Source organism: Littorina saxatilis, linkage group LG7, assembly GCF_037325665.1.
Source record: "Littorina saxatilis isolate snail1 linkage group LG7, US_GU_Lsax_2.0, whole genome shotgun sequence".
Classification (NCBI taxonomy): Eukaryota; Metazoa; Mollusca; class Gastropoda; order Littorinimorpha; family Littorinidae; genus Littorina; species Littorina saxatilis.
In genome coordinates, this window is record NC_090251.1 from 32429359 (window position 1) to 32449709 (window position 20351).

Genomic DNA, 20351 nt, shown 5'->3' on the forward strand with positions numbered 1-20351 from the left:
CCCCTGTGTTAAGACTCCCTCTACTCTACATTAAGACCTGATTGTCTCCGAATTTCTCTTGACAGTGTCAGTAAAATAACCCCTGTTTTTAAGACTCCCTCTACTCTACATTAAGACCTGATTGTCTCCGAATTTCTCTTGACAGTGTCAGTAAAATAACCCCTGTTTTAAGACTCCCTCTACTCTACATTAAGACCTGATTGTCTCAGAATTTCTCTTGACAGTGTCAGTAAAATAATTAACCCCTGTGTTAAGACTCCCTCTATTCTACATTAAGACCTGCATGATTGTCTCAGAATTTCTCTTGACAGTGTCAGTAAAATAACCCCTGTGTTAAGACAGTTAATCTTCTGAGACCTAGATATTTCAGATTTGTTGAGGTCGTAAAATAGAGGTACCATGTACAGCAGTACCTGTGATGTGTGGACCCTCCCATGAGAGGACACCTCCCTTAAAGGGACACCTTCTCTTGTCCCTTTATATATTATCTCTACCAAAGTATACCTGTCATGACAGGCCACCTGCAATGTAGGGACACTTTTGGCTGGTCCCAAGGGTGTCCTTTCATCACAGGTACCACTGTACAATACTTACTGTGTTTAGAGCCATATTTTATTTGCCATTTACAGATCCGCTTCGAAGGTGTAAAAGGTAGCAGCGCGTATGGCGACATGGCTTTAGATGATATAAGCTTCACGTCCTCTTCCAGCTGTATCTGTAAGTATTGGATGAACGAATGTTGTGGTGTTTATGTTTCTATTGAAACTGATGTTGATCTGTTCTTCTTCTTCTTCTTCTTCTTCTTCGTTCATGGACTGAAACTCATTTGTTCACTCATGTTTTTGCATGAGTGGATTTTTACACGTACGACCATTTTTACCCTGCTGTTCGGGCAGCATATGCTGATTTCGGGGAAAGTTTATCTGTTCAAGTTTGTGGTCATGATTCCTTAGTGCAGAAACAGTTTTGGAAAAATGTGTCCATTGTGACAGGTTGAATTTGTTCCATTTTAGTTTTCATGTAACAGAAGCTAAAACACCTTTTTAAGACCTGATTTTCCCAGCTTTTGGGATGTCTTTTAAGGGGGGGGGGGGGGGGTTCGCTGTACATGTATAAGGAAGAATAACTTGGCAACACCAACCAACCTTATACATTTTTCAGATAAACCAACCACAGCCAATGTGACCCAGATGGTGACACCATCACCAGTGCCTACACCGACACCCACTGCTTTCGGTGAGACTCAAGGCGTTTGTGTGTAGGAGAGAGGGTAATGAGGAGGAGGGGGGGGGGGTGGTTGGAGGGAGACAGGAGCGGGGAGGGGGGGGGGGGGTTGAGAAAATAGAGAAAGGATGAAGTGAACAGACATTCTTATAAACTGACAGAGTGCAATTGCAGGTAAATACACATGATTACACACACACACATATTAGTACACACATACAGCACACACATACAAACGCACACACACACACACGACAAACACGCACACACACACACACGACACACACACACACGACACACACACACGACACACACACACACACACACACGACACACACACACACACACACATACACACACACACACACACACACACACACACACACACATATAAGAACACACATAAAACGCACACTTTTTATCAACAAAAGAGGCTAGCATGCATTCAGACACTTAAACAGTGGGGGAAAAAATCTGTTTTCATCTAATGCTTTTTTTTTTCAGTGTCCAATTCTCCGTTTGACTGTGCGTTTGAGAAAAACCTGTGCACATGGGCCCAAGACCGGAGCGATGTGTTTGACTGGACTCGATCCCAGGGTCCAACAGGTACCACGGCCACCGGACCCACCACTGACCACACCTACGGCACAGGTAAGTTTTTGTGTGTTTTGTTTTCCATTTTCATTGCTTTATTATCTCATCGCTGGAAAAATTCAGGTCGCTTCCTCCCAGTGGAAATCTAGCAGCAATAAGAGTCGCGCTACCCAGGTGCATGCTTATTTAGGTGTATTCTGCTACCTGCACTTTTAGGAGAATGACTGACGACTTTTACCTGCCATAGTGGGGTGGGATATGGATACCATCTCTGTGAGTCTGCACATAAAGTTCTTCTTCTTCTTCTGCGTTCGTGGGCTGAAACTCCCACGTACACTCGTGTTTCTTGCACGAGTGGAATTTTACGTGTATGACCGTTTTTTACCCCGCCATTTAGGCAGCCATACGCCGTTTTCGGCGGAAGCATGCTGGGTATTTTCGTGTTTCTATAACCCACCGAACTCTGACATGGATTACAGGATCTTTTTCGTGCACACTTGGTCTTGTGCTTGCGTGTGCACACGGGGGTGTTCGGACACCGAGGAGAGTCTGCACACAAAGTTGACTCTGAGAAATAAATCTCTCGCCGAACGTGGGGACGAACTCACGCTGACAGCGGCCAACTGGATACAAATCCAGCGCGCTACCGACTGAGCTACATCCCTGCCCACACATAAAGTTGACCTGTGTCCTTCCTGATCCGGATTGGAGCCCACGACCCGAGGACCACAAGTCCACTGCTCTGCCATTGTTGTATTGTAGCTCGCTTTCTACAGTGAGAAATCAAGCCTAATTTAAATTTGTATTTATTTTATTTTTATTTATTTATTTACGAGGATTTATATCGCGCACGTATCTCACCACACAAGGCGACTCAAGGCGCATGTTACCTATTAATGCCGTGTGAGATGGAATTTTTTACTCAATATATCACGCATTCACATCGGCCAGTAGATCGACTGCCTTTATAGGCGCTGCATCCACCTTTCACGGCCTATTATTCCAAGTCACACGGGTATTTTGGTGGACATTTTTATCTACGCCTGTACAATTTTGCCAGGAAAGACCCTTTTATCAATCGTGGGATCTTTAACGTGCATACCCCAATGTAGTGTACACGAAGGGACCTCGGTTTATCGTCTCATCCGAAAGACTCGCACTTGAACCCACCACCTAGGTTAGGAAAGGGGGGAGAAAATTGCTAACACCCTGACCCAGGTCGAACTCGCAACCTCTCGCTTCCGAGCGCAAGTGCGTTACCACTCGGCCACCCAGACCACTCTAAATGAGGGAAATCTCGCAGGACTGTTTGAAATTAGCTTACCTTAGATGGTTGCATAGCTGAGTTAAATGTATTTTATAGCAAAGTTCATGGTTATGAGCATCCATTTATTCTGTTCCTGTAGTTTTTGCCACTGTCACTGAATAGTTTTAGCGTGATAAGTGTCACCATCCATCGTCTGACATTTTTTCATACATTTAGTTGTAATGAATGGTACGTGTTCATCGAAACGTCCGCCTCAGAAAGCATTGTCTAACGGCTTTTCATACATTAACAGCCAATGGATTGCATGTGTTTCTTGAAACATCTTCACCCAGATGGCAATTAGTCTGACAATGTTTTTCATCCATTTACAGCAAATGGATGGTACATGTACATGGAAACATCGGCCCCAAGAAAGACGAACGACACAGCGCGGTTGGTATCACAGCAGATTCAAGCACAACAGGCCTACTGCTTCACGTTTTGGTACCACATGTACGGCGCTCATGTCAACCAGTTCAATGTCTACATTAGGGTAAGCATACTGTATTTTTTTAATGCGTAGTACTCTGATGCTAAAAAAAAAATAGAAAAAATGATGATGATACTGAAAAATAATGTTTTGTGAAATCAATGTGTGGACAGATGATATTGCAAATTATGAATATGTTAACGATGCAGAAATATGATGCTTTCAGCTGTTAACCTTGTAGCATTTTATTTTCAAGACATGTTCTAAGCCTGTTTCTGAAAGAATGCTCCGAGACTTCATTTGTTCGGTAAATCTACAGTCGAAGACTATATAACCGCATCTCACAGTCAAGAATTGAGTGTCTGTTGCCCCTGTTAAATTTATGCTTTGTAAAAAGAAAAAACCCACACCAGCTAACCAACCCAAAAATTAAGCAAACTATCCTCACCACAGTGCAATGGAACCTCTAATTTAACACTTTCTACCCCACCTATGTTGACCAAGTCTTTTTTTAGCCGAGACCAGCTGTGCTGCAGCAGGTCACTCAGAATTGCAGTGACTGTGTAGTAACTGTGTATCAACACGCTGGAATGCAGGCGTTAGATGGACGTTTCAGGAAGCGACTGAAGCTAACAATCTGAGCAGATATATCTGTACCTGGTCAAATAGAGCCATATGAGTGGGTACAGATATATCCTTACCTGGTCAGATAGAGCCATATGAGTGGGTACAGATATATCCGTACCTGGTCAGATAGAGCCATATGAGTGGGTACGGATATATCCGTACCTGGTCAGATAGAGCCATATGAGTGGGTACGGATATATCCGTACCTGGTCAGATAGAGCCATATGAGTGGGTACAGATATATCCGTACCTGGTCAGATAGAGCCATATGAGTGGGTACGGATATATCCGTACCTGATCAGATAGAGCCACATGAGTGGGTACGGATATATCCGTACCTGGTCAGATAGAGCCATATGAGTGGGTACGGATATATCCGTACCTGGTCAGATAGAGCCATATGAGTGGGTACGGATATATCCGTACCTGGTCAGATAGAGCCATATGAGTGGGTACAGATATATCCGTACCTGGTCAGATAGAGCCATATAAGTGGGTACAGATATATCCGTACCTGGTCAGATAGAGCCATATGAGTGGGTACAGATATATCCGTACCTGGTCAGATAGAGCCATATGAGTGGGTACAGATATATCCGTACCTGGTCAGATAGAGCCATATAAGTGGGTACAGATATATCCGTACCTGGTCAGATAGAGCCATATGAGTGGGTACAGATATATCCGTACCAGGTCAGATAGAGCCATATAAGTGGGTACAGATATATCCGTACCTGGTCAGATAGAGCCATATGAGTGGGTACAGATATATCCGTACCTGGTCAGATAGAACCATGTGAGTGGGTACAGATATATCCGTACCAGGTCAGATAGAGCCATGTGAGTGGGTACAGATATATCCGTACCTGGTCAGATAGAGCCATATGAGTGGGTACAAATATATCCGTACCTGGTCAGATAGAGCCATATGAGTGGGTACAGATATATCCGTACCTGGTCAGATAGAGCCATATGAGTGGGTACAAATGTATCCGTACCTGGTCAGATAGAGCCATATGAGTGGGTACGGATATATCCGTACCTGGGAGACAATGAGTTAAGACCCTCCATTATAAGACTCCCTCTATAATGAGACCTCAATTTTTCAGACGTTTTCGTCATATCATCATCGAGTGTACCTCCTCCCCCCGCGGGTTAGGGGGAAGAATTTACCCGATGCTCCCCAGCAGGTCGTAAGAGGCGACCAACGGATTCTGTTTCTCCTTTTACCCTTGTTAAGTGTTTCTTGTATAGAATATAGTCAATGTTTGTAAAGATTTTAGTCAAGCAGTATGTAAGAAATGTTAAGTCCTTTGTGCTGGAGGCTTGCATTCTCCCAGTGGGGTGATACATTGTACTGCGTTGCAAGCCCATGGAGCAATTTTTTGATTAGTGCTTTTGTGAACAAGAAACAATTGACAAGTGGCTCTATCCCATCTCCCCCCTTCCCCCGTCGCGATATAACCTTCGTGGTTGAAAACGACGTTAAATACCAAATAAAGAAAAGAAAGAAAAGAGTGTACCTCCATCTTAAGACTCTCTCTGTGTTAAGACCTACGTTTTTAAGATTTGATTGAATCTTAAAACAGAGCTACCACTGTATGACAGGCAAAAATCTGACATGTTTTTGCCACTTTCTTTTTGCTCACCAACAAGCTATGCATATCTCGAGCCTGACATTCATTGTATTACTAATTGTTCCCCAGACTGGCAACAACCTTGGCAACCCAGTGTGGGAACGGCAACAGTCTCAGGGCAACACGTGGATCCAGGGACAAGTATCCGTACCAGCACAGCCTGGTGCTACAAACCTCGTCTTTGAGGGCATCAGGGGGCCGTCCTTCAGGGGCGACATAGGCCTGGATGATATAAGAGCTACCCCTGGTATCTGTAACAACCAAGGTTAGTCCCTGGACTGAGTGTAATGACTTAATGTTGAGGGCCGTCCTACAGGGGCAACATAGGCCTGAATGACATCAGGGCTACCCCTGGTACCTGTAACAACCAAGGTTAGTCTGTACACTGAAAGTGTGGTGAAGGTAGAATTTTTCAGTGTTAGCCTCAACATGATTGTGTAGTAGTGTTGAGACTTGACATGTGAGGTAGAGGTTGATACTTGACATTGAGGACATCGGAGGGCCATCCTAAAAGGGCGACAAATGAAGATGTCATGGCTACCCCTGGCACCTGTAATAACTAAGTTTTTCCCCGCCATTTATGCAGCAGTAATCTGTTTTTGGGGAAGTAACTTTGCAGGACAAACTGCATTGAAGATGTCAGTGTTAATCTCTTGATTTACTCCTGTGCTTGCAGCCACAGTGGCATGTACCTTCGAGTCTGGACTTTGCAGGACAAACTGCATTGAAGATGAGTGTTAATCTCTTGATTTACTCCTGTGCTTGCAGCCACAGTGGCATGTACCTTCGAGTCTGGACTTTGCGGGTGGAACCAGGACAAGTCGGACAACTTTGACTGGACGTCTCACACAGGGACCACGTCCAGTGCCGGCACCGGACCCACCAGTGACCACACTCTGCGCACCAGAGCAGGTCAGCATGACTTACGCTTACAGTGGAACCTCCCTTTTATGAACCCCCCAATTTAAGATGTACCCCTTTGAAAGACCTCGATTTTTCTAATGTTTTACCTCTGTAAACGTACCCCTATTTTCAGACTCCCTTCTTTTTAAGACATGATTTTCCCAGTTTGTTGGAGGACTTAATGGGGGGGGGGGGGGGGGGGGATGATTTACTGTTACCATTTTCCTTGTACAGTGGAACCTGTATTTTAAGACCCTCAATTATGAGACTCTCTACAATACGACTTTGTTTACTCAGATGTTTACTTCACAGTTTCATGATATATACCTCCATTTTAAGACTCCCTCTCTGGTAAGACCTTAATTTCAAAGAGTTTGGGAGGTCTGACAACAGTGGAACCACTGTACCACAAAGAATGATAACTTTTGGATAGGACTTGCGACTTTCGATCATCCTTGGAAAGAAAAGACCTGCATGATGTTATGAAATTACTTTTTTGTTGGCTCAAAACTGAATAAAGACATTTAAGCCTCAATCTTAAATGTTGTTATGTCGGGCGAACGACGTACCCCTGTATGCTGAATTGGTTTTATTCCTATTCAGCAGGCTACTGTGTCAGCATTTTGGGTTATTCTCAAACAGCTTGGTCGGGAGACAAAACACCCTGGATGTTAGACCAGCACCGAAATTGTGGCGCAATTTATAGCTCCAGTTTTCTTCAATTTGTCTAGCTATACTAGTCACCTTGGTTTTGCTCGACCTACAACAGTAGCATAGCAGTTTCAATTTAAAAGCAATTCACTTTTTACATCGATTCGACGAGGAGAACGAAGTTTTGGTAGTGTCTGACGAGTCACATCGGAGTCGAGGGAAAGACAAAGGAAAACCGCGGAACCGGCGGCCACGACACCGTGACCTACTTTTTGCTGGGGTGTGGTGAGTGTTCACGGTAGGCAATACTTTTGACTGACACTTCTTCATGGGGAATCCTATCTCTAGGATACCACAACTTTCTCAGCAGTCGCCTTGTAGCTCGTGTATTTTGTAGCAAAATTCGGTCAGCATATTGGAAAGGGGTGATACATGCCGGGAGCTGATCGTCTTACGCACACTGTCGAAGTGACCGAGTCAGCAGCCACTCATAATAGTCGCAGAAAAGGGGGGAAGTTGGTGCTAGTAAAGGCCGGGGGCATGTTGTAATTTGCCTGGTCACGTTTACAGGGATAGGAGATTGACAACGCAGTCAATTTTGGTACAGCACGACAATTTGGAAAACATGACGGTTTCGTTTTGCCATGGATGTAAGGGTAAATTAAAGGAAGGGAGGTAACTACCGGATAACAGAGTACTCTTCATAGGGGGTCACAAGTTACCTCCCATGTAGTGCTGTACTGTTTTCAATGGGAACTAAGGAATTCGAGGACAGAACTTGACAGTGATTACTAATAATGAAGGAAAAGCAATCACAATAAGTTTGAAAAGGTTAATATCAAACGCAGAAATGTTTTAATTGTCGAATTTAGGGGGGACAAGTTCTACTAAAAAATACTTGGGCAAGAACCTTAAATAATTAGGGGGGCCTAAAGCTGTGGTCACATCAGGCTGTACCTTGCCGCTACAGAAACGGCAGAAGGAAGAACAACACTGGGTTCTAACACGGTAATTCAACTAGTTATAGTCTGAGTGTTACAGATGTCTGGGAGAGGACGACCTCAACGCCGGGGGGCTGGCAGGCGACCAGCCAGACTGAGGTCACGCAGCCCAGTGCAGCAGCAACCAGGGCCGAGTGGGCATGGGCAGCCAGGACCGAGCCAGCGAGACGGGGACCATGGGCAGCCGGGACCGAGCCAGCGAGACGGGGACCATGGGCAGCCGGGACCGAGCCAGCGAGACGGTGGCCATGGGCAGCCTGGCCCGAGCCAGCGAGACTGGTGGGATGATGGGCGAGAGACCAGACAGGATGCGACAACATCGTCGGATGCCCGCACTTCAGCGCCCACGAGCGGAACCGATCCAAGTATACGGGAATTACGTGAGAGGCTGAGATTTTTGGAAGACGCTTTCGAGAAAGGGGCGGGAGGACACAGGGGTCATAGAATGGACCACCTCTCTATAACAGTGGCACATGATGTCAGAAGAAAGATTGTGGAGGGGAAATCCATCGACCTGGCAATTCTCCTTGCCAAATCCTTTATGGACAGGCAAGAGGACAGGCAGACAGTGGCCTATGTCTTGGACGACCAGGGGCGCCTGGTCCCAAAGGAAGAAAAGAGGGGAAAAGGAGAAATGTCCTTGGCGCAGTGGACCAGTGCGTTCCACATTTACATGTCGGTATACCTGGTGGTCCACCCTGAATGTTTGCAGGACATGCTGGCTTATGCGGAATTAATCAGAGGCGCGGCCCGGGATTTCCCGGGCAATGGCTGGTTGCTCTATGACCAGCAATTCCGCACAGTAAAGGAAGCAGACCCAACGCGACCGTGGGGAAACATCGACAACCAGCTGTGGTTGCAGCTGTTCTGTAAGCCACCAAGTGTGACCTCATCCCTTGTTAGGTCACCTCCAGCTCAGTCGGCCCAAGGGGGGGACAGTGCCAAAAGAGGTGGGGGCGCGTGCCATTATTTCAACAGAAAAAGGGGATGCACTCGCGACAACTGCTCATACAGACACGCCTGTTCAAGCTGTGGTAGCTCCTCCCATGGAGAAGTCAGTTGTCGCAAGAAAGGGGAGGCTACCAACACATCATCAGATAGGTTCAGTGATACATTTGACGACAGTAGGTAGTCATCGCCAGGTGTGCCCAGTTCGGTGCATGAGAGCCTACATAAGTGCGAGACCAGCCGGACCAGGTCTTCTGTTTAAGCATTTCAGTGGCGCTCCTTTAACAAGGTACCAATTTCAGGCAGTTTTGAAAAAGGGTGCGGCCACCCTGGGCTGGCAGGTAAACCGATTTTCTTCTCCTTCGTTCCGTATTGGAGCTGCAACTACAGCTGTCATAAGCGGTAGGACAATGGAGGAGATAAAGATATTGGGAAGGTGGAAATCACAAGCCGTACGGGTATACATAAGGGAATAACTTAGGGAACCCAGTGACACAAGATGGCGGATTTTCACAGGTTTCGTAAATTGGGCAAGTTGTTAAAATCAATTCGCAACAATAACAAGTGTTCATCTGAAGGGGGGGGGGGGGGGGGGAAGGTGGTAAGTTAGGCGTATAATAGAATAACTTTTCATTTTAAGTTAATCTAGCAGTTGCTGTAACATAAGCAACGACAGCCGGTGCCTCGCCGCAGATGGTGTACACCTCAGCGAGTGGGGCAACACACTCTTTGTTGCGAACTTAGAGAGACAGCTCATAGGTATAATTAGGGCGGGCAGATGTGGGGTAAATTGCTAGCAATTTGTTGGCATAAGATAGACATGGCCACAGGCGAAAGTAATTCTGCTTGGAAGCACACACTATTCAGTAACTTTAACGATATCTGCAGGATCCTCCCAGGATTGAGCCCTTACAAAAGGCCATGTTGTTGTGGCCTGGTTCAGTGGAGGAGGGTCCTGTGGCTGCACCATTACCGACCTGTATCCATTGCTAGTCTTTCTCACCCTGTGAGAGCCAGGGGTTGGCGTGCTAAACAGAGTGATTTGGTTGGTGGACTCCACCAGATTACTTCTGCAAGTATAGTACGTAATGGGCAAAACAGAGCTGAGACGTCAGCCAGGGGCCTGCTGATTCGCTGGTACAGATGAGGGCAATTGGATACAGAGAAGCGGAGGGGGTGCATTTCTAAATTTTGTGTTTAAAAAAGTGGATAATTGCTGCCTGTGGTTATGTCTATCTCCCCACTCTGCGCCCGATTATGCCAAAAAGTATTAACCTGATTGAACAACAATATGTTTGTTTTGAACTTATGTAATTGTGGCTGAGGAGTAGTGACTCAGAACAGCTAAATGTTTGATTGTGCATGGATAGACTTTTTACCCTGGTCAGGGGGGTTTTTTTGCTTAAAGAGGAATGTACAGCAGCAAGTTTGTTGCTCGTGGAATTTTGAACCCCAGTCAGGGGAGTTTGTGGACGTGTGGATACACATGTGTATATACCAGCTCAATAAATGTTGGAAATGTTACTATCAGGGTGAAGTTTTAGATGGTGCGGTATGAGGATGGAAGTTGTGTGTATATGTGTAAAAATGTGAGAGTGGTGTCGCGACATAAAGACATTTAAGCCTCAATCTTAAATGTTGTTATGTCGGGCGAACGACGTACCCCTGTATGCTGAATTGGTTTTATTCCTATTCAGCAGGCTACTGTGTCAGCATTTTGGGTTATTCTCAAACAGCTTGGTCGGGAGACAAAACACCCTGGATGTTAGACCAGCACCGAAATTGTGGCGCAATTTATAGCTCCAGTTTTCTTCAATTTGTCTAGCTATACTAGTCACCTTGGTTTTGCTCGACCTACAACAGTAGCATAGCAGTTTCAATTTAAAACCACCCACCCACCCTTCTATAAGTTAAGGATAATTTTAATTTTATTTTAGTCAATTAAGTAAAAGGGGTTGAATCTCATTACAACGTGTTTTGGTTTTGTTTTTGCTTGTTGTTTTTGTGAATTTTAATCATTTTATAGCTTGTGTTTTTGCATTACTGTTGTGTTACGGTGCTTTGTGGGGGCATAAGATAGACATGGCCACAGGCGAAAGTAATTCTGCTTGGAAGCACACACTATTCAGTAACTTTAACGATATCTGCAGGATCCTCCCAGGATTGAGCCCTTACAAAAGGCCATGTTGTTGTGGCCTGGTTCAGTGGAGGAGGGTCCTGTGGCTGCACCATTACCGACCTGTATCCATTGCTAGTCTTTCTCACCCTGTGAGAGCCAGGGGTTGGCGTGCTAAACAGAGTGATTTGGTTGGTGGACTCCACCAGATTACTTCTGCAAGTATAGTACGTAATGGGCAAAACAGAGCTGAGACGTCAGCCAGGGGCCTGCTGATTCGCTGGTACAGATGAGGGCAATTGGATACAGAGAAGCGGAGGGGGTGCATTTCTAAATTTTGTGTTTAAAAAAGTGGATAATTGCTGCCTGTGGTTATGTCTATCTCCCCACTCTGCGCCCGATTATGCCAAAAAGTATTAACCTGATTGAACAACAATATGTTTGTTTTGAACTTATGTAATTGTGGCTGAGGAGTAGTGACTCAGAACAGCTAAATGTTTGATTGTGCATGGATAGACTTTTTACCCTGGTCAGGGGGGTTTTTTTGCTTAAAGAGGAATGTACAGCAGCAAGTTTGTTGCTCGTGGAATTTTGAACCCCAGTCAGGGGAGTTTGTGGACGTGTGGATACACATGTGTATATACCAGCTCAATAAATGTTGGAAATGTTACTATCAGGGTGAAGTTTTAGATGGTGCGGTATGAGGATGGAAGTTGTGTGTATATGTGTAAAAATGTGAGAGTGGTGTCGCGACATAACAACACAAGACTGGTAAAAAGTATGGAGCATGTAACAATTTATTGGGAAAAAAAGTATTGAGGATGAACGAGAAAACAAATAATTAGAAAATGGAGACTTCCTAGGTTATGCGTTGCGTGTTGTTCGAAGATTGCAGAAGCAAATGATGTAACAAGGGCAAAAGGAATGATGTAGAAAGAGAGTGACATCAGCATTGAATGTGTGTATGTGCATCGGGAATCTTCACAAGAAAATGCTTTGACCATAATTTTTTGCTCTTTTCCTCAGGCCACTACCTGTACATCGAGACGAGCGCTCCGCGCCACAGCGGCCAAAAGGCTCGACTCCTCAGCGCACCGATCACCCCAACAGGACCACAATGCCTCTCCTTCTACTACAATCTCAATGGCAACCACATCGGGGCCCTCAACATCTACGTGATTACAGGATCGGCCATCAACACCAGCGACACACCCGTGTGGACAAGGGGGGACAACCTCGGTGACAAGTGGGTTCCTGGGCAGACAACTGTGCAGGCTTCGTCTCCCTTCATGGTCAGTTTTCTGTGTGTTTGATGGTGTGAAATATGCACTAGTAGCTAATATTTATTTGTGTGTTCTCTTCAATTTTTAAAAAAATGGTAGTAAAGTTAACTGTACCATCACTGAAGCCTGTAGTTTCTAAAAAATCAGTGATACTGGTTGTCTCTCAGATCACTAGCACTGCATGATCTCCCCTCTTTGACCATTCACCATACACAGCTTTTGAACAAATCTAGCACTTGTTTTATATTTTGTTATTTGCTGATTTATTTGTACATGAAAATCTCAGGGCTTGAAAAACACAAACACATGCATGCATGAATAAAAAGAAAGCATATTACCATACTGTATGATAAAGCAAGCCCAGTTTCCATGAGAGAAATTAACCTCACAGGACTGAATGAAATTACCATATTTGTTCTCTTGCTTGTAGATTGTGATTGAGGGTGTTGTCGGGGCTGGTATCCATGGCGACATCGCCATTGACGACATTGCCATACGCAGCGGCAGCTGCCCCCATCCAGGTTGGTTTTGAGAAATGCAGCAACTGAACTGGAATAAATTAGTTTTGCTATTTGCTTCAAGGGAAACATTTGAATTGAAAAATGTGGGTGGGTGAATTTGCTCACACAGACATGTTACTATATGCATGTGTCATTTAATACTAACATGTGTAAGTGGGTATTTTTTTTTTACAGATGTGCAAACTATTAAAAAAAAACGACAACAAGCAAACAAATCAGAAGGCATGCTAACAAATAGACGAACAAACAAACAAGAAAGCAACAACATAAAATTAAACGCACTAAAACAAAGAAAAAAAGAAAAAAAAAGAGTGAAAGACTTGCAAAAAAACCAACAATCTTTTGAGATACTGACATAACCTCTCTATTCTTTTTTTAATTTTTTATGTTTTGTATTTTTCTACTGCTTGCTATAGGCAACAACGACTTTGAACATGGCTTCGGTGTATGGACCAACCCACGGAAGGGAGACAACTTTGACTGGATCCTCGGTCAGGCAAAGACACAGTCGACATTAACAGGACCCAGCACTGACCACACTCTGGGCAATGCACAAGGTAAGGGGGGTTTCTCTGTCTGTCGGTGGGTGGGTTGGTCGGTCTGTGTTTGTCGGCCTGCGATATTTCTTTGAATGTATATCTATGAGTTCTTGTGAAAATGTAGACCTCGTGCACAGTGCTCAGCAGTGTTCACACGTGGGCAATACATGTGGCGAGGGGAGTTTATAGGTCTGTCTGTCTGTCTGTCTGTCTGTCTCAGTCTGTCTGTCTGTCTGTCTGTCTGTGTTTGTCTGTCTGTGCGACATCTTTGACTGGATCCGAGTTCATGTGAAAATGTAGACCCAATACACTGTGCTCAGTATTATTCACACGCTGGGCAAAGCATGTGGTGAGGGGAGTTTGTAGGTCTGTCTGTCTGTCTGTGTTTGTCTGTCTGTGCGACATCTTTGACTGGATCCGAGTTCATGTGAAAATGTAGACCCAATACACTGTGCTCAGTATTATTCACACGCTGGGCAAAGCATGTGGTGAGAGGAGTTTGTAGGTCTGTCTGTCTGTCTGTGTTTGTCTGTCTGTGCGACATCTTTGACTGGATCCGAGTTCATGTGAAAATGTAGACCCAATACACTGTGCTCAGTATTATTCACACGCTGGGCAAAGCATGTGGTGAGGGGAGTTTGTAGGTCTGTCTGTCTGTGTTTCTGTCCGGCTGTAGGTCTTGTCTCTCTTCTCTTATTAGATAAAGTTCAACAAGAACGACATGCCAGGATTCAGCAGACTCACTCTACTGCTTTCTTTAAAAGTGTCTTAGATCTATTCCAAAAATATCTTAAACAAATAAGGCATATAGCGTCGCTTAGAGATCTGATTTAGCGCTGACTTCTCTCTGTTTATCAGAGGATGCATTTAGAACGCTTGCTACTGGCACGGTTGGCCTAGTGGTAAGGCGTCCGCCCCGTGATCGGGAGGTCGTGGGTTCGAACCCCGGCCGGGTCATACCTAAGACTTTAAAATTGGCAATCTAGTGGCTGCTCCGCCTGGCGTCTGGCATTATGGGGTTAGTGCTAGGACTGGTTGGTCCGGTGTCAGAATAATGTGACTGGGTGAGACATGAAGCCTGTACTGCGACTTCTGTCTTGTGTGTGGCGCACGTTATATGTCAAAGCAGCACCGCCCTGATATGGCCCTTCGTGGTCGGCTGGGCGTTAAGCAAACAAACAAACAAACAAACAAACAAACAAACAAACAACGCTTGCTCCCCTTTGTTCGTCTATGTATTCCACCACAAAGTGTATTTCTAGGGCAGCCTGTGAAGGCAACATTTCACTGACATTTACAGAATACAGAATATTTATTGCCCAAGTTTGAGATTTTGTTTTGACAATTGCTAATTTCGCTATAATCACACCAGTCAAGCACACCCAACATACACAGCTAAAAAATACAATTCAACGACATTCGATTCAATGAATTACCTTCATTCATCGCTCATCAACAACAGGTCACTACGCCTTCATCGAGTCCTCGTCGCCGCGCGTGACTGGCGACCGGGCCTGGCTGCAGAGCCCTGTCATGGCTGCCTCCACGCCGGTGTGTCTGAGTTTCTGGTACACCATGTACGGCGTGGACGTTGGGTACCTCAACATACTGGTGTGGGCCAGTAACTCCTCCGTCAACGCCTCCACAGACGTGTGGTCGCTGCAGGGGAACCAGAGAATTGACTGGCAGCTTGGCCGTGTCAGTGTCTACAACAGTCAGCCCTTCTACGTAAGTTGTGAAAGTTTGGAGGGGGGGATGGAGATTGCAAGGTAACCACAGGGAATTGACTGGCAGCTCGGCCGTGTCAGTGTCTACAACAGTCAGCCCTTCTACGTAAGTTGTGAAAGTTTGGAGGGGGGGATGGAGATTGCAAGGTAACCACAGGGAATTGACTGGCAGCTCGGCCGTGCCAGTGTCTACAACAGTCAGCCCTTCTACGTAAGTTGTGAAAGTTTGGAGGGGGGGATGGAGATTGCAAGGTAACCACAGGGAATTGACTGGCAGCTCGGCCGTGCCAGTGTCTACAACAGTCAGCCCTTCTACGTAAGTTGTGAAAGTTTGGAGGGGGGGATGGAGATTGCAAGGTAACCACAGGGAATTGACTGGCAGCTCGGCCGTGTCAGTGTCTACAACAGTCAGCCCTTCTACGTAAGTTGTGAAAGTTTGGAGGGGGGGATGGAGATTGCAAGGTAACCACAGGGAATTGACTGGCAGCTCGGCCGTGTCAGTGTCTACAACAGTCAGCCCTTCTACGTAAGTTGTGACATTTTGGAGGGGCAGGAGAGGGGCAATGAGGGTTGGAGGGGGTGGAGATTGGGAGGGGGGGGGGGGGGGAGGATGGAGATGGTGGGTGGTGTGAAGTGTGTGTGTGTGTGTGTGTGTGTGTGTGTGAATGGGTTTAGGACATCATTGTTTGTAAAAGCCAGTTGTGATGATAGGGGGGGGGGGGGGGGGCAAGGAGGGGGGTTGAATTTGTGGGGTGTGTGAGAGAGAGAGAGAGAGGGGGGGGTTACGGAGAGATAATAGTTTTGCCGTTGTGGTGATGGAAAGTTTTGGAAGGTGGTAGGGTTTGGATGATGAAGCAGAAACTGGTTTAAATTTAGATTTCGGAGAACATTCGTCATTCTGTATTTTTCTCTGTCTGCAGATTACATTTGAAGCTGTTCGCGGCCAGGGCTACAAGGGTGACATTGCTTTGGACGACATAACAATCGTCGAGTCAAGTTGTGCAGGTAGGCGCAGTGTGTCATGTAGGATACTTTAAGCTGTGTTCTTGTCGTTAACGTTCTTGAGCAGATGAGCCCGAGATCACTGCGAACAGTGGATCTCTCTTCAAGAGGCGGTGACAAATCTGACAAAACCAGGTCTGAAAGGAGAGAAAACAAAAAGAGTTAAATTCAAAAAGTTTATGAACATAAAATGGGGCAGTGCATGGGTCTTAAGAGGGAAGAAGACTAAAACTGGGAGGTCTTACAACTTAAAAGGGGGGTATGACAGTATATGGAGCTTTGATTGCTTATTTAATTCTACATTCCATTGAAATATAAAGCAGGAACTGAACATGATTTTTCTCCATCTTACGTATCATGTCCTTGTTTTTGTTGTTGTTTTAATTGTGCATTTCAAGACAGAATGTATATGACCTGCCAGAATAAAATATTTCAAGGAAAAAGAAAATATTAGCCAGAAGGTCGGATTGTTTTTTTCCAGCATTTTGCGCAGTTTATGTGATAAAACACCTGGGATGTTTAAATAATGCCATCTGTGCATGTGCCTGCATGTTTCAGCATACCCAAATGAAGCAGCGATGAACACACCATCTCCTCTGCCCACACCCACTTCCACTCCATCCACTACTCCAAGTAATATAGATTTGTCTGTCTGTCTGTCTGTCTGTCTGTCTGTCTCTGTCTATTTGTCTATGAATGTGATGGAACGTCTATGCCCTGTGTGTGTCTATGACAGTGAAGCATTCGAGCACATCTATGCCATGTGTGTGTGAGTGTGTGCGTATGTGTGTGCGTGTGTGTATGCACCATGAGTGTGTGTGTAGGTGAGTGCTTGGACAAAAACATATACTTGTTTCTGTGTTCTTGTGTGCCTTCTTGTGTGGATGTCATAACACAGATGTCCTTGTTGAATGTGATCCATGTATTTAGTTTATTTCAAATGGAAATTTGTTTGAACAGCGGCACAGACACTGTATCTTCTAAGTCTCTCAACATTACTCTTTGATTATTTTTGTACTTTGATCTGGTAGCCGGTAGCTCTACTCCGCCCATCCCCGGCCACCACATAGGGCTTGTTGTGGAGAGGTTATTGTACTGGCAGGAGAGACTGACGCATTCTGCTCTCTTTTCGCATTGTCCTAAAAAGGACAGACGGTGCTAGCCAGCGGTGAGGGCTGAAAGCGAGAAGTGACAAGCACAAGACACTTCGCCAACACACTAGACACGTCACACAACCGTTTGGCAGGCGATTATTTTTGTACAAACAGGGAGACAAGTTTGGGAGGGATGAGCCTTCATTGTCTATCTATGTTACATGTATTGACAAACCATCAATTTTTGTGTAACTGACAATCTGTAATTTTGTGTGATGGTGTGTGTTTCAGTTCCCTCGCCCTATGACTGTAACTTTGAAAAAGGCTTGTGCCGGTGGATGCAGGACAACACAACAGACGTCTTTGACTGGACTCTGACCTCTGGTTCCACCAAGACCTCAGGAACCGGTCCTTCCATTGACCACACCCTCGGAAACAGTAGGTTGATAATATGATCTGTGTCTGCCTGCGTGTGTGTTTCTCTTTCTACCAAAGCCTCAGAATTAAGCTGAACCTTCCTTTGGACACATGCTTGGAAACAGTAGGTTGATAATATGATCTGTGTCTGCCTGCGTGTGTGTTTCTCTTTCTACCAAAGCCTCAGAATTAAGCTGAACCTTCCTTTGGACACATGCTTGGAAACAGGAAGTTGATAATATGATCATACCTCAAGAAATTTGTTTGAATAAAGTATTAAGTCACTTGTGTGTCTGTCATCATTTTACAGTCAACGGTCACTACATTTTCATCGAGACTTCCCTCCCTCGTCGCCAAAATGACACGGCACGTATTCTGTCCCCGATTCTCAACTCCAACACGCGTGGCGCCTGCCTGCGATTCTGGTACCACATGTACGGGCCGCACATCAACAGTCTCAATGTGTACACCAACTCCAGCTCTTCGGGCTTCACCAAGATCTGGACCAAGCAAGGCACGCAGGGCAACCAGTGGAAGTTTGCTGAGGTGCAGATCTACTCCTACAGCAATTACCAGGTAAATGTGCTGTTTTGAAAGTGTGTGTGTTTGTGCTTGTGTGTGTGTTTGTGTATGTGTGTTTGTGTGTTTGTGTTTGTGTGTGCATGTGTGTGTGCTTGTGCGTGTGTGTGTGCATGTGTTTGTGCGTGTGTTTGTGTTTTTGTAAGGGGGAGGGTTGTTGGCATGTGTGTGTGTGTGTGTGTTTCTGCATGTGTTTGTGCTTGTGTGTGTGTGTCTTTGTGCTTGTGTGTGTGTGTTTGTGTGTGTGAGTGTGTGCATGTGTGTGTGTTTGTATGTGTGTGTGTGTGTGAGTGTTTGCATGTGTGTGTTTTTGTAAGGGGGAGGGTTGTTGGTGTGGGTGTAAGTATGCGTGTAAAAACAGAACTTTTTATTACAAGGATTAAGATTTGAGGCTTGGACTTTTCTTACAAATGTAAGAGAGATTGTTTGTGTGTGTGTGTGTGTGTGTGTGTGTGTGTGTGTGTGTGTCTGTGTGTGTGTGTGTGTGTTTAAAAGAAAGAAGGTAAGAGGGAGAGAGCTTAAAAAAATCAAAATCAAATTTTAAAAATGGAAAATAGAAATTTGTTAATGAGGGCGGTCAATATAACACTTACCTCGACAGTACTATTCTTGCACATTATCTATTATAGGCCGAAAAAATTGGACAAAACGCTGAGTGGGTACAATTATCTCCCATAACCATGCGCCACCGTGGATCCCAAGCACTGTCCGAGTGCTTCCCCCTTACAGGATGTAGGTGGCGCGTCCTCTTTCTTTTTTCGCGCGTGTCAGACCGGCTGTGTTTCTGCTACGCTCCCGCTGGGACAGGCTGATCTTTCTTAACCCAGTGTGGGATCTTCAGTGGGGCGACCACCCCCAACCCAGCGCGTCCCCGGGTGGCGGATAGGGGAACGGTCTTCAGATATGGAGATCAGCCGCTTGCGGCCGCGGACCAAACTGGCTCCGGGTGGGATCCCGGAAAATCCTCCCCCCTGTGCTCTCAGGGTAGGACGTACGGGCCATGAGCTAAGGGTGAGGTAACCCCGACAGAAAACCCCGAATGCTGAAGACGGAGGACCCGGGCCGCACGGCGCATTCTAACAAACCACGGGTACACGCACTTACGCAAATGATGACACAATCAACCAGCACAGATGGAAATGGCGCTCGCCCATTGAGGACCCCCCAGGGTGGAGCAGCGTCGGGTCCCATGCCTCAAAGGGACCCAGCCCCAACTACTGGAGGTCCCTCCCGTCCGTCTTGTCACGCCAGGGGACGCGGGAGGAAAGTGACTGGCACCACCACAACCAGGAAGAAACCCAGTCAGCAGCGACCTTTTCAGGTCATGCACTGGAACGCAGAAAGTATCCTGAACAAGAAGACAGAGTTGGAGCATATCCTGCATGAGAAGAACATCAACATCTGCTGTATTCAGGAGACGCACCTGACACCCCAAAAGTCCTTCAAAGTGAGAGGCTACCAATGCCTTAGGTCCGACAGAACAGACCGAAGCAAAGGAGGAATCCTGACCCTCATCAGGAACAACATCAATGCCTGTTTGATAGAAACGCACATGGAGGACTCCGAATATCAGGTGATTCGAATCCAGACGAAGACATCAGAATTCCATCTTGTCAACTTCTACTGCCCCAATGATAGACACCTCGCCCTTGACACGATCCCCGCAAAGGCCTCCAACTTCATCGTGGTGGGTGACTTCAACAGTCATTCACAGAGTTGGGGATATGACCACCTGGATCGGAGAGGAGAAGA

The 20351-nt window shown here is 45.8% G+C and overlaps 2 protein-coding genes across 3 annotated transcripts in view; both read left to right on the forward strand.

The window, feature by feature from the left end:
- Nucleotides 1-20351, forward strand: part of LOC138971979 (MAM and LDL-receptor class A domain-containing protein 2-like) — a 299457-nt gene that overhangs the window by 123639 nt on the left and 155467 nt on the right. Inside the window, exons 81-95 of the mRNA XM_070344823.1 lie at nt 630-717; nt 1162-1236; nt 1729-1875; nt 3457-3617; nt 5888-6083; nt 6587-6730; nt 12464-12729; nt 13151-13241; nt 13658-13798; nt 15243-15508; nt 15980-16033; nt 16428-16512; nt 17068-17142; nt 17895-18041; nt 18331-18596. Coding sequence (XP_070200924.1) covers nt 630-717; nt 1162-1236; nt 1729-1875; nt 3457-3617; nt 5888-6083; nt 6587-6730; nt 12464-12729; nt 13151-13241; nt 13658-13798; nt 15243-15508; nt 15980-16033; nt 16428-16512; nt 17068-17142; nt 17895-18041; nt 18331-18596 — 2202 coding nt within the window. The remainder of the gene's footprint in view (nt 1-629; nt 718-1161; nt 1237-1728; nt 1876-3456; nt 3618-5887; nt 6084-6586; nt 6731-12463; nt 12730-13150; nt 13242-13657; nt 13799-15242; nt 15509-15979; nt 16034-16427; nt 16513-17067; nt 17143-17894; nt 18042-18330; nt 18597-20351) is intronic.
- Nucleotides 7241-12107, forward strand: LOC138971205 (uncharacterized). 2 transcript variants are annotated; one of them, XM_070343876.1, is made up of 2 exons: nt 7241-7670; nt 8414-12107. In XM_070343876.1, exon 2 carries the CDS (start codon nt 8414-8416, stop codon nt 9503-9505), a length of 1092 nt encoding a protein of 363 aa, XP_070199977.1. In that variant the 5' UTR covers nt 7241-7670; the 3' UTR covers nt 9506-12107. The 2 variants fall into 2 exon arrangements, with proteins under 2 accessions (XP_070199977.1, XP_070199978.1); XM_070343877.1 differs by having other exon boundaries at nt 7241-7657.